Raw genomic sequence first — 13,387 nt, 5'->3', positions numbered from 1 at the left:
AGTGCTTCATTCTGTTGTGTATAAGGTCGCTATGATTTGGAACCAACTCGACAGCACCAAATAACAACAACAACAATTATTTGTTGACTTTTGGAACTATTTACTTATTTGGTTATTGGTTGTGTGGCACCAAATTGGTTCCAACTCATAAGGACCTTGTATAGGGTTTCCAAGGCTATAAATCTTTATAAGAGCAGAAAGCCTCTTCTTTCTCCCATGGAGTGGCTAGTAGATTTGAACTATCAACCTCATGGTTAGCAGCCCAGTTTGTAATCCACTAGGCTACCAGAGCTCTTTATTTACTTATTTACAACAACACAATTTATTTAATTACTCATTTGCTGACTTCTATACCTTTTTGGAAGGTGCTCTGGCAGTGTAGTGGTTACGAATTGGGCTGCGAACCGCAAGGTCAGCAGTTCGAAAATACCAGCTGTAACGCGGGAGAAAGATGAGGCTTTCTGCTCCTGTAAAGATTTATAGCCTAGGAAACCCTGCATAGGGTCGCTATGAGTCGGAACTGATTCCACGGCACATCACAACAACAACAGCACAGTCCTGGTGTGGTGCTGTGGGTTAATGCGCTGGACTGCAAAACTATTTGAACTGCATGGTTGGTGGTTCAAACTCACCAGCTGCTCCTTGGAAACTCTATACAGGATCGCTATGGGTCGGAATCGACTTGATGGCACTTAACAACAACAACAACATACCTATTTACTTATTTATTGAAGGAGCTCTGATAGCATAGTGGTTACGAGTTGGGCTGCTAATCTCAAGGTCAGCAGTTCGAAACTGCCAGCCATTCCAGAGGAGAATGATGAGGTTTTCTGCTCTCGTAAAGACTTACAGCTTCGGAAACCCTATGCAGGGTTGCTATGAGTTGGAACCAACTCCATGGAACTTAACAATAACAACTTTTGTATTGCTCCTCACAACTAGACCAATAAGCCACATCATGATAAATGAAGAAAGGACTGAAGTTGTTAAGGATTTTGTTTTATGTGGATCTACAATCAATGTTCATGGAAGCAGCAGTCAAATTTGCTGCAAAGTGTTAAACATCTTAAAAAGCAAAGATGTCACTTTGAGAACAAAGGTGCGCCTGACCCAAGCCATGGTATTTTCAATCCTCACATGCATTGGAAACTGGACAACAAATAAGGAAGACTGGAGAAGAACTGATGCCTTTGAATTATGGTTTCTGTGTAGAATACTAAATAAATCATGTACTTCCAGAAGAAAGAACACATCTGTCCTGGAAGAACTAAAGCCAGGATAATCCTTAGTTACAAGGATGGTGAGAATTCATCTCTTATACTTTGGATATGGTATATCAGAAGGAACCAGCTCCTGGAGAAGGTCATCATGCTTGGTAAAGGAGAAGGTCATCAAAAAGAGGAAGGGTACCCAGGGTAGACAGGGATTGGCAACTTGGACATTGGCTACCCATAAAGGGGGGGCTACAAAGGCAAGAAGTGACTGGCTTACAAGCTTTCAAAAGGGAGCCTGGATCCAGAGGGCATATTTCCATGGAGTAGTTTCCAATCTGTCTGGGCGGGGCTGCTGAAAGGAGATGGGGATGGCTCTCATGTGGCACAATAGTGAATAATTGCTATCAGGACTGACTGTGAGGGCTGGAAATGTAAAGGTAGATGTTTTGTAGCAAAAGAAGGGGAGTGGTTAACTTTGCAGTCCGGGAGCGGAGTTCCCTGGGACCATCAAGGGAGAAGAGCAGAGTGCAGGACCCTACCCAGAGAAACAGTGATACCAGAGAATCAGGCAGAGATGATGACTTGGAGAGATGGAGTGGCTGGGAACTTTAGACCCAGAGTGGGAGAGGGGCTGTGTCCTGATGATTGAGGGGCAGGCTTGTGGGGTATATATACCCTTTGGTTGTTTGATAATGCATGGAGGGGATTGTAACCATGGCAATGAAACAATTATATGATAGGATGAAAGTAAAGCTAATGTTCTCCCATGTAAACTATCACATAATTCACACACACTAAAAAGAGGATGACCCTCAATGAGATGGGTTGATACCATGGCTGCCACAATGGGCTCACACAACAACAATTGTGAGGATGGCGCAGGACCAGGCAGGGTTTTGTTTTGTGACTTATAGGATTGCTATGAGTCAGTGCCTAATAACAACAGCAAAGTGTTACTACTTCTATAAAGAAAAATGGAAAGAATTAAAAGATTGCATGCTATATTGTTGCTGCTAAATGCCTTCGAGTCGGTCTGACTCATAGCCACCCTGCATAGGGTTTCCAAGGAGTGGCTGGTAAATTTGAACTGCCCTTTCGGTCCAGTGCAGTATCCTACAATGCCACATCAGGACTCTATAAGTTCATTTAAAAAACAAAGCCTTGACAGCTAAGGACAGGGAATAGCTTTGCTCTTAGAATATATACTACTATACATGGTGGTGCTGTAGGAAAAGCGAGTAACATTTCAAAAATTGATCCATGATATGCTCTTTTGCAACCACTGTTATATTGAAGGTATACTGAGTGAGACAATTCATCTAGGACAGAATTTGGCACATAGTAGATGCTCAATAAAAAACTGGGTATCACAGTTCACGCATATGATGGAAATATGCTTATTTATAAATCAAATGAAACATAGGATTCAAAATTCTATATTGAGTCTGATCTCAGCCAGGGATTTAAGCAGAGAAGCAGCAACGTTAACTAGCATCCAGATCTCAGTTTCTAAACACCACCTTCCATCAAAAAGAAGCAGTGATCATTAGAAAAATGGCTGGCTTTAGGGCTGGGGAAAGGAAAATTCAAGATGAATCTGGACATCTTATGCCAGAAAATAAGGAAGAACTGAGAGAATGGTGGAGAGAGGTAAAAAAGGCACAGGAACTTAACAATAACAACTGTTGAATGATGATGCATGGAGGGGATCATAATCATTGCAATGAAATGAAATACGATAGGATGAGTGCAAAACTGATGTTCTCCCATATAAACTAGGACTCAGTTCACAATAAAAGGTTTAAAAAAAACAGGCACAGGAATTCTCCTGAAGGGGATTTCCCCCAGACAGATCTGGTACAATCTGAGCATCAAATCAATCATGGTGGTCATGAGTCACAACCTATTGAATAAAATAGAAATCTACAAGAAATATAAAGGAGAAGGTTAAGTTCTCCTTATAGTAGAATGTGATCTAAGAAATGTTGGAAATAAAACCACCACTGAAATGGTAGTTAGTTCAGTCAGAAATAGTCAATGGGTGCTAAGTTGAAAGGCAGAGTGGTTCTGTGGAGAACAGGATATTGGCATGATCTCAGAATACTTCCCAACAAAAGACTTATTAATAAAAAAACAGAGAAATGAAACCTTAGGGAGGATAGTTTGTCACACACCAACTTGATCGGGGTCAGTCTAGCCAGCAATGGAATGGCAGCATCAAAGCCCCCAGAGAGCTCAGCATCATTTCTGTACTATTCCTGCCAAGCAAACATGACCCAAGTCTGAGGACCAGGAACCATCAGATGTACCCAGGTTGAGGGGTGTCCTACAGAATTAAAGGTCTGTATTCTTCAAGGTTACTAGGGACATGAGAGACAGAAGAAAAGCCTGGGGGAATTTCTAGATTAAAGTTGCCCATAATCCAATCATTCCATTTCCTCTCCATTTACTGAGTTATGGGTAGAGCTCAATGCCAGCATGTATCAAATATGAGAATCATTCAGGGAGTTAATTTAAAATGTAGATTTCTGGGTCCCAATCCAGTGAGTTTGCCTGGGATCTGCATAGTGGGCAGCACGTCCATCCCGGGACATACTGATGGAAGTGGTCCACAGATCACACTTGGAGGAATATGGATCTAGCAATTCAGTAGATGGTTGTAATCTTCTCATCCAGTCTGGCTCTTAACATTTTTTTCTATCTTGGTCCCCAGGGTGACGCTGTATGCTGAGTTCCTTCCTACGAAAGCCAGAGCCAAATGCATCTTGCTGATTGAGGTAAGAAGGAAGAGACTGGGTCTCTAGAGGAAAGAGGAGAGTCTCAAGTGTAAGGAGGGTTATGGAAATGTTACAGGGTGCAAAGACTTCAATGGATCAGGTTATGTGGATTCTGACATGACTGTTTTGCAATATGAAAAAATTCCTCAATTGACCAAGAAATTCAACCTACCATCTCCCTTTTAAAAACTGGCAGTAGTGGGTGGTCCATCGCTCTTCAACTGGAGATGCCTTTTATCTGAGTCTCAGTGCTGACTGGTGTAGCTATGTGGGTCAGATTCCGTCTCAGGCCTACCACTGTTTCTGCCCAGACTGGCCCAGGTCTGCGTGAGAGCTTCATGTATGGCCACCTCTGTTGGTTGCTATGGAGTTGGCCCTTGGCCAATCGTGGCCACGTGCACAACAGAATGAAAAGTTGCCTGGTCCTGCACCATCCCTATGGTCAGACCACTGTGATCTAGAGGGTTCCAACTGACTGATCGCCAGGCCTTTCTTCCTACTTCATTATACGCTGGAAGCTCCACTGAAACTTGTTCATCATCATGGCAACACACCAGCCTCCACTGACAGATGGATGGTGGTTATTTATGAAATAGATTGCGTGGGGATTGAACCAGAGTTTCCTACATGGAAGGTGAGCATTTCTACCATGGAGCCACCACTGTTTCACTGTGGCCTCTACTCCTGCCTTCAAACACTCCTGGCCCAGCTGGTCCAGGGTCATGTGACCCATTTTCCAAGTATGATCTGAAAGAACTCAGGCAAATACACAATTGCCAAACAGCTCCTCTTTCGTGCAATGAACTAGTTGATTTTCCTTAGTGAGACACTGCTTGGTAGAATAGAGAGTGAGTGAAAAAGAGGAGGACCCTCAATGAGATGGAATGATACAGTGGCTGCAACAGTGGGCTCAAACATAGCAACCATTGTGAGGCTGGCACAGGACAGGGCAGGGTTTTGTTCTGTTGTGCATAGGATCGCTGTGAGTTGGAACTGACACAACAGGATCTAACAACATCAACAGACTAATGTCCATAGTGACAACCACAGTGACCACACTGAGAATATGGATCACATTCACCCACTGACCAAGCTAACCACCCTGACTCCATCCTCTTCTGCACCAGTTGGTCCTCACTGAAATGGGCAAATGAGTTGTTTTAAATATGTAAATGCATCAATTAATCATGAACTCTGACAGCTCTTGTTGCCTGACATCTTGCTCTTCCTAGTGTTCCCTACGCCTCCCCATGACCCAGCAACCAAAGACTTAATTCTTGGTACAAGTAGAGTGAAGCAGGGTCTATTCCAAGACTCCCACCCATCATTCTGATGGGTCAGTGTCCTTGCTGTACTGGTTGGTAGACATTTTGACTGTCATCCCTGGCTGTCATCAACAGAAACATACTGTGGTTAGTTTAATCCAAAGGGGATTGGGGGACCCCCAAAACTGACGAGGAAACTGGAAGACCAGGATCCACAATGGACCAGAGTTGTGTAGTAACTCAAGGCCCAGCAGGAAACAATAGCATACTTGTTGTTGTTGTTAAGTGCCGTTGAGTCAGTTCCGACTCATAGTGACCCTATATAGGGTTTTTGAGGAGTGGCTGGTGAATTTGAACAGCCAACCTTCAGTGCTTTGTCCCACAGTGCGACAGCAGGACTCTGACAGCATACTTAAGTATTTGTTGTTGTTAAGTGCCGTCGAGTCAGTTCTGACCCATAACGACCCTGTATAGGTTTTTCAAGGAGCAGCTGGTGAGCTTGAACTACCGACCTTGCAGTTCAAACAGCTTTGCAGATTGGCCCATTAACCCACAGCGCCACACCAGGATTCCATACTTAAGTATAACATACTTAAACTGGGATAATTTGAGGAAGATTTAATAAAGAGACTATTTATAAAATCCCTTCAGGGGTGTCAACACCCTAGGTCTGAGGGGGTCCAACCTCTCTCAAAAAAACCCCAAAACAGTTGTTTGTTGAGTCAGTTCTGACGCATGGCACCCCCATGTGTGTCAGAGTAGAACTGTAGTTTATAGTTGTTAATGGCTGATTTTGTGGAAGTAGATGCTAGGTCTTTCTCTTAGGTAACTCTGGGTGAACTTGAACCATCAACCTTTAAATCAGCAGCTAAGCATGTTAACCAGTTGCACCACCCAGGGACAAATTGAGGATGTAATTAGCAGTCCAAGAGAGAGGTGTATGGTGAAGGCCACCCAACAGGGTCACGACCTTCAGCTGACCATGACCACCCTGCAGGGAGGATAAATGCTCCAACCGTCTCTCTCCTCCCTTCCATCTTTTGTAGGGCTCCCTATTACCTGGACCAAATGGGAAGTCAGGGGACAAAGGAGTCTGTGGATGTCATCCACACAGAGAGCAAAGTGGGAAAAGGGGGCAAGTGATATCATATAGACAAGCAGAGATTTCCCCTCACAGGGAAGAGGCATTCTGATCAAGAATACTGGGCACTGTTGGTCGAAGGAGATAGGTATCAGCATGGTGGGCCTCAGACAGCCTGACCATATTGATCTCCTTAATCAGAACTGCCACGTTGTACAACTACTGGGGACCCCATACAAATATTATACAAGGTGAATGGTACCCTCAGGAGTGGGACAACATAATGGTCATAATCTAATCATATGGACCACAGGAAAAGGGATGGTCATTCTAATCTTGCTGATCCCATTGACCCAGTGGGTAAGCACTCGGATGCCCTTGTTTTCCATGATCCTGTATGTAGCTGTGTTTACATGTGTTGTCCATGCTGCCCTGCCACTGACCTCAATTTTCTTGTGTTAGGTCTTCTGGGCCATTGGGACAGTGTTCGAGGTGGTCCTGGCTGTGTTTGTGATGCCTACCCTGGGCTGGCGTTGGCTGCTCCTCCTCTCAGCTCTTCCGCTCCTCCTCTTTGCTATCCTGTGTTTTGTAGGTATCCTTTATGAGATCTTAGCCTTTGCTCCCTGGTCCCTGCTGTTCACTAGCTTTCATAGATTGGAAGGGATCAGGAAAGGCGCCAAAGCCACCTGGCAAGTTTCCTTAGGAAAGTCAGGAGATGAGACAGCAAGTGGGACCTGAGGTAGACCCAGTACTGGGTGTTGTCTTTCTTCACACAGACACTGTTGGGTTGTCCTCCAGGGAGAGAGCTGGGGATGGGGAAGGCAGTGGCCTTCCCTCTGCATGAGTTACATTTAAAGTGACTGTATTTGATTGCTTGGAAATCTTATGTTGCAAGGGACAGAAAGCCAATCCAAAATGGCTTGAGTAAAAGCGAGTGATAGACCTATGAAAGAAACTTAAACAGTTGACTTCAGGTATGGCTGGTTCCAGGTGCTCAAATGATCAGTCCATCTCAGCTCAGCAGAAATCATGTCCCTTCACAATATCCACTTATACATTTATCATTTCATGTGCATGTCACAAAGGAAGCACTTTATAGCCACAGGGGGCTCCAAAATGAGCATGCATGGTGGTGAGTCTCCTCTGTTGTAAATACTGCATGAATTCCTGGTAATAATTCCTAGGGAGTATAGTAGCTCCATAGGATAAGCACTGGACTGTAAGCCCGTGGTTCAAGCCCACTGGCCACTCTGCAAGAGAAGGATGAGACTTTCTGCTCCTGTAAAGATTAAAGCCTTGGAAAGCCTGAACAAAGCCGCATGTGTTAGAGCGGACTCAACGGCACTAACAACAACAACAACATAATTCCTGAGCTGAACTATGAGGCAGGCTCTGTGCTAGGCTTTTCCATGTATTGGCATATGTATTCCTCCCAATCACCATGTGATTAACCTACACTAGTTAGAATGACACCAGCTGCTGTAACAAATAAAGCCCACACATTCACTAGCTTAACACATGAGGAGTTTCTCACTCACTTCATAGTCCAGATGGGTGTTGCTGGTTAGCACATGAGACTCTGGGCCCAGGTTCCTTCCAGCTTGTGCCTCTGTCATCCTCTAAGTCTTTAGAGTCTGCAGCAGATGGAGATGGCATACTCACCTCTCAAATACCTTGTTGTTTTTGTTTAGCACTGTTGAGTTGATTCCGACTCATAGCAACCCTATATAGGTTCCCGAGGAGCAGCTGGTGGGTTTGAATTGCCGACCTTGCAGTTCAAACTGACTTTGTGGTCCAGTACTTATCCTACAGCGCCATACCAGGAATATTCTGCTCATATGCCATAGGTGAAAACAAATCACGTGGCCTCACCTAGCTGCAAGGGAGACTGGGAAATACAGTCCTTCCTTGGGAAGCCATTTCTCAGAACAACTCTGGGGTCTGGAACACAAAGCAAGAATTTTGTGGACTTTCACAATCCATGTGGCATCCTGTTTTACTGATGTGGAAACGGCACAGAGAGATGGATTGACTCACCCAAGAACACCCAGCAATTTAGAGCCAGAATTATAATTAGAACCAGATCCTCTGATCCAGGTCATGTGATTGCTCAACTATTCCACTAAGCTTGCTGTTGCTCTTTTTTTAAACAGAAATGTATTTTTTTGATTACTTAGGGTTGGGCTCTACTGTACCTGATTTCTTGGGCTGGATTTGCAAGATGATGCTAGATGCCCAGGTTGGGATGAGGGTGAGATATCTGATGATGATGGAATATTGTTAAGTGCAGCTGAGTTGGTTCTGACTCAGAGCGATCCTGGATAGGGTTTCCTGGTGGGTTTGCACTGTCAACTTGTGGGTTGCAATCCAGTTCTCATGCCACAGCGCCACACCAGTATGTAATTGTTAAGTGCCGTCGAGTTGGTTCTGACTCAGAATGGCCATGGATAGGGTTTCTGAGATGTGGTTGGTGGGTTTGAACCACTAACCTTTTGGCTAGCAGCACAGTGCTTATCTTACAGTGCCACCAGTCTTAATTCCACCCTTCTTGGGACTCTGACAGTAAATCTATGTGTAATAGCAACAGTGATGATACTATTAGCTGCCATCAACCCCATGTCAGCCACTGCGCTGAAGACTGGATTATCTCAGTGAATGTTCTCAGCAACCCTAAGAGGTCAGATCAATGATTGTCCCATTTTATGGATGAGGAAATGGAGCACAGAGAGGTAAAATTACGACTCAACGTTTTATGACCAGAGAGACAGAATTCACACCCAGGTCTCTGGCTCCACACACAGATGAGAGTGCATGGCTGGGAATCCACGTTCTTTTTTGCCCTCACCGGGCACCACTGGGTCTCCTGTCCCCACAGTGGCTGCCAGAGAGTGCGCGGTACGATGTGCTGTCCGGGAACCAGGAAAAGGCCATCACAACCTTAAAGAGGATAGCGACAGAAAACGGAGCTCCCATGCCACTGGGAAAGCTCATCATCTCCAGACAGGTCAGTGCCGGGACTGACAGGAAGTAAACGTGGCCAATGTCCCAGCTGCAGGGACAGAGTGGAGGTGGAGGGTACTGGCTCTGCCTTTCTGTATCAGTATCCTCAGCTGCAGTGCCAGGGATTTGAGTCCTGGGTTCCAGAGCCCTGCATGCCCCACCCACAAGAAACTGCGTTCTTGGTAGAGTGGGTGACCACCTCCTACAGACACACACACACACACACACACACACACACACACACACACACGCCTGCCATCTCAGGACACCAGCCAGCTTCCTCTTACCAGCAAGTAGAGTAAACCACCTGTCTTTGTCTTGACACAGGAAGACCGAGGCAAAATGCGAGACCTTTTCACACCCCAGTTTAGATGGACAACTTTGTTGCTGTGGTTTATATGGTAAGAGCTGTTTGTCAGTCACTGTTAACTCCTCCATGGCACCATGCTTTCAGTTTTGTTTTAATATGATACATGCTTGGGTCTTTTCTTTTGCAAAATTCATTCGTTTGGGTATCACTTTGCTGGTTTTTGCCTTATCTCTCAGTATCACCTGAACTACAAATTTAAAAAATCTTTTTCTTTAATTTGACTCACATTTTAGGCAGAAACATATATTTTGAAAGGAAACTTTATATTGGTATTTTAAAGGGAAAACCTACATTGCAGGTCATAAATAGAAGATGCCCTTAAAGATATTCTTGCATGCTGTCAACTGAGCATTGACTCACAGCGAACCTGTGGGACAGAATAAAATTATCCCATAGGTTACCCATAGGCTGTCATCTTTATGAGAAGGCACTCTGGCAGTGCAGGGGATAAGCACTTGCTTACTAACCAAATTAGCAACCCACCAACTGCTCAAGCAGAGAAAGATGTGGAAGTCAGCTTCCTTAACATTATAGCCTTAGAAATTCTAGGGGACACTTCTCCTCTGTCCTAGAGCGTCACTGTGAGTTGGAATCGACTGGATGGCACATAACAACATGCTTCATACCTACTGCCTTCCTACCCACTTCAAACCAAAGTCAAACCACGCCCACCGCCATGGAGCCAATTCCGACTCAACAGCCACCCTGCCTAGGGATTCGGAGGCTGAAATTCTTTATGGGAGCAAAAAGCCCCACCTTTCTCCTGTGGAGCGGTTGGTGGATTTGAACCTCTGACCTTGTGGTTAACAATACAGCGTCAAAGACTGCTCCCCCATGCTGTGGAGGAGATGGGGAAGGGGGGGGGGGGCTTGTGTTTCTGTGTTCATTCATTTCCTTCCCTTTCTTGTTTACTTCCTGGCAGGTTTTCCAATGCGTTTTCTTACTATGGACTAGTTTTGCTCACCACAGAGATTTTCCAAGCAGGAGATATCTGCAGCAGTGAGTATAGCAAACCATGCCACCACCAAACACTACCTGCATGTCGATAAACAAGGAGCATTTCCATTACTATCAAACTGATTTCTTCAATTTGCAGAGTTTTAAAATGGTTCAAAGGAAACTTGGTGATGCAGTGGTGAAGTGCTCAGCTGCTAACTGAGAGGTTGCTAGTTCTAACCGTGGGAGGAAGACCTGTGCTCTGCTCCAGTAAGATGGCAGCCTAGGAAACTGCATGGCGTGGCTCTCCTCTGTCACATGGGGTCACTGTGTGTTGAAAATCAACTTGATGGCACCTACGTACTACAGTCCAGTCGGCTCCTAGCAACCCTACAGGACAGAGCAGAATTGTCCTCTTAGGGTTTCTAAGACTATGTATAATCTTTATGGTTCAAACCCATCAGCCACTTCTCAGAAACCCTGCATAAAGTTGCTTAATAACTACAAATATTTATGGGGTTCTGGTGTGGTTCTGTAGGATAAACACTGGATAAGCAACTGGACTGCAAGGTTGGCAGTTCAAAGCCATGCCTCAGAAACCCTATACAGGGTTGCTGTAAGTTGGAACCGTCTTGATGGCACTTAACAACACCACCAATGACAATCTTTATGGAAGCAGACTGCTTCATCTTTCTCCCGTGGAGTGACTGGTGGGTTCATACCACCAACCTTACAGAGCAGTCCAGTACTTAAACACTGTGCCACCAGGGCACATCACAACAACAAAACAGCTCAAAGACAATTACAGGTGGAGATAACCCATAAGGATGCACTCTTGTTAGGCCTGCCCCATAGGGTTTTCTAAACTGTAATCTTTATGGAAGCAGATCACTAGACTTTCTTCCATGGAGTTGCTGGAACCTTCCGGTTAGCAGCCAGATGCTTAACCTTGCACCACTAGGGTACACTTGGCAGCACATGTTCACCCATTTTAGACCATGGTATTTGCTGACAAATGACATGGAAAAAAAGAAAATCACAGGGCAGGGTAAAGGGGCAGGAGTTAGGAAGGTAAAGCAGAGGGTGAGCTCAATGAGAAGGTAATATTGAAAGAAAAACTGGAAGGAGGTTAGGAAATTAGTCATGGGATATGAGAAATATGATCCAGGAAGAGGGAGTGGGCAGTGCAAAGGCCCTGAGACAGGAATATGCTGCACTTGAAGGAACAGCAAGGAGACCATTGTGACTGGAATGGTGTGATTGGGAGAAGTCAAAGGCTGGACCAAGGAAGTGATGGAGACTTTAGAGGCTCTGACTTTGACTCTGACACGAGGGGTCATCAGAGTTTTAAGCAGAGGGGTATCTGACTTAATTTAAATCTGTATACATTATGTGCCCAATAACATAAATTTATCATTTTATTTCATGCATATGTCTTTTTGAATCATGTAGGATGTAACTACTAGCATTGTTGTTAGGTGCCATCGATTCGATACTGACTCATAGCAACCCTATGCACAACAGAATGAAACAATGCCCAGTCCTGGGCCAACCTCACAACTATTGCTACGTTTGAGCCCACTGCTGCTGCCATTGTGCCAATCCATCTTGCTGGGGGTCTTCCTCTTTTTCTCAGACCCTCCGCCTTACCAAATATGATACCCTTCTCCAGCAACTGGTCTCTCCTGATAATATATCCGAAGTATAAGACACAAAGTCTGGCCATCCTGGCTTCCAGTGAGCATTCTGGCTGCATTTCTTCCAACACAGATTGGGTTATTCTTTTGGCAGTCCGAAAAAACACCCCAATCTGTGTTGGAAGAAGTACAAGCCCCTGAGCTAAGCACATTCATATCCACAGACGGCTTTCATTCTCTCAACTACCTTGCACAGCTGTTTCATTGCTGCTGTTGTTGTGTGCCGTGGAGTCGGTTCCGACTCATAGGGACCCTATACAGGGTTTCCAAGGCTGTAAATCTTTACGGGAGCAGAAAGCCTCATCTTTCTCTTGTGGAACAACTGGTAGTTTTGAACTGCTGACCTTGCAGTTTGCAACCCGAGTTATAACCACTACGCTACTAGAGCTCTTTTAGGCCCAATTTAATGAGGTATCTGATACTCAGAGAGATCACGTGGTATTACTACGGGTCAGGATTCAAAGCAGTTTGTGTGGCTCTTCCCATACCTAGAGATGGAAACCCTACCTATCTCACACCCAGAGGAGGAGGCATGTAGTGCAGAAAGGTCTGATTCAAAGCCTTGTACACAGAGAACAAACAAGATGGCAGATCAGGTGGAAGTGCAATAAAGGAGTTCCATCAGCAACAACACAGAATACCTGACCAAGCAGGCTCAGGGGATGGTCCCAGAACTCTGAACCACATAGAAAGGAATATTTAGAAGGTTGGAAGACTTACAGCTAGGGGAATTTGTGGCAGAAGCAAGAACTCCATTGCTTTCTAGTTCAGGACACTCAGCTGCTTCAGGAGCCGCCATCTTGAGTGAGACCAAGCGGGAGAAGGATCAGAGCAGCCACGGATGCCTGACAGAACTGCAGAGATAAAGGTGTGGACATTCTTATCTTTTGGTGCCTGTTCATTGGTCCCTTGCTGTCTGAGCACCTCCATTCTGGTGACTATAGGGGTGCCTGATATGGTGGACATCCCAGCTCCACCCGCGGAGGGTTCTACTACGCATGCACACAGATCTCCTTGAAATTTAAAGAGACAGTTTCCAATTAAAAC

At 45.0% G+C, this 13,387-nt stretch overlaps 1 protein-coding gene across 1 annotated transcript in view; it reads left to right on the top strand.

The window, feature by feature from the left end:
* The window catches only part of SVOP (SV2 related protein homolog (rat)), a 95,739-nt gene that overhangs the window by 68,820 nt on the left and 13,532 nt on the right, over nucleotides 1-13,387 (top strand). Inside the window, exons 7-11 of the mRNA XM_006870432.1 lie at nucleotides 3,928-3,991; nucleotides 6,800-6,925; nucleotides 9,213-9,341; nucleotides 9,665-9,738; nucleotides 10,630-10,706. Of these exons, the coding sequence (XP_006870494.1) occupies nucleotides 3,928-3,991; nucleotides 6,800-6,925; nucleotides 9,213-9,341; nucleotides 9,665-9,738; nucleotides 10,630-10,706 (470 nt within the window). The remainder of the gene's footprint in view (nucleotides 1-3,927; nucleotides 3,992-6,799; nucleotides 6,926-9,212; nucleotides 9,342-9,664; nucleotides 9,739-10,629; nucleotides 10,707-13,387) is intronic.

Source organism: Chrysochloris asiatica, unplaced genomic scaffold (assembly GCF_000296735.1).
Source record: "Chrysochloris asiatica unplaced genomic scaffold, ChrAsi1.0 scaffold00142, whole genome shotgun sequence".
In the NCBI taxonomy this organism is placed as follows: Eukaryota; Metazoa; Chordata; class Mammalia; order Afrosoricida; family Chrysochloridae; genus Chrysochloris; species Chrysochloris asiatica.
This window is presented reverse-complemented; position numbering and strand designations above follow the sequence as displayed.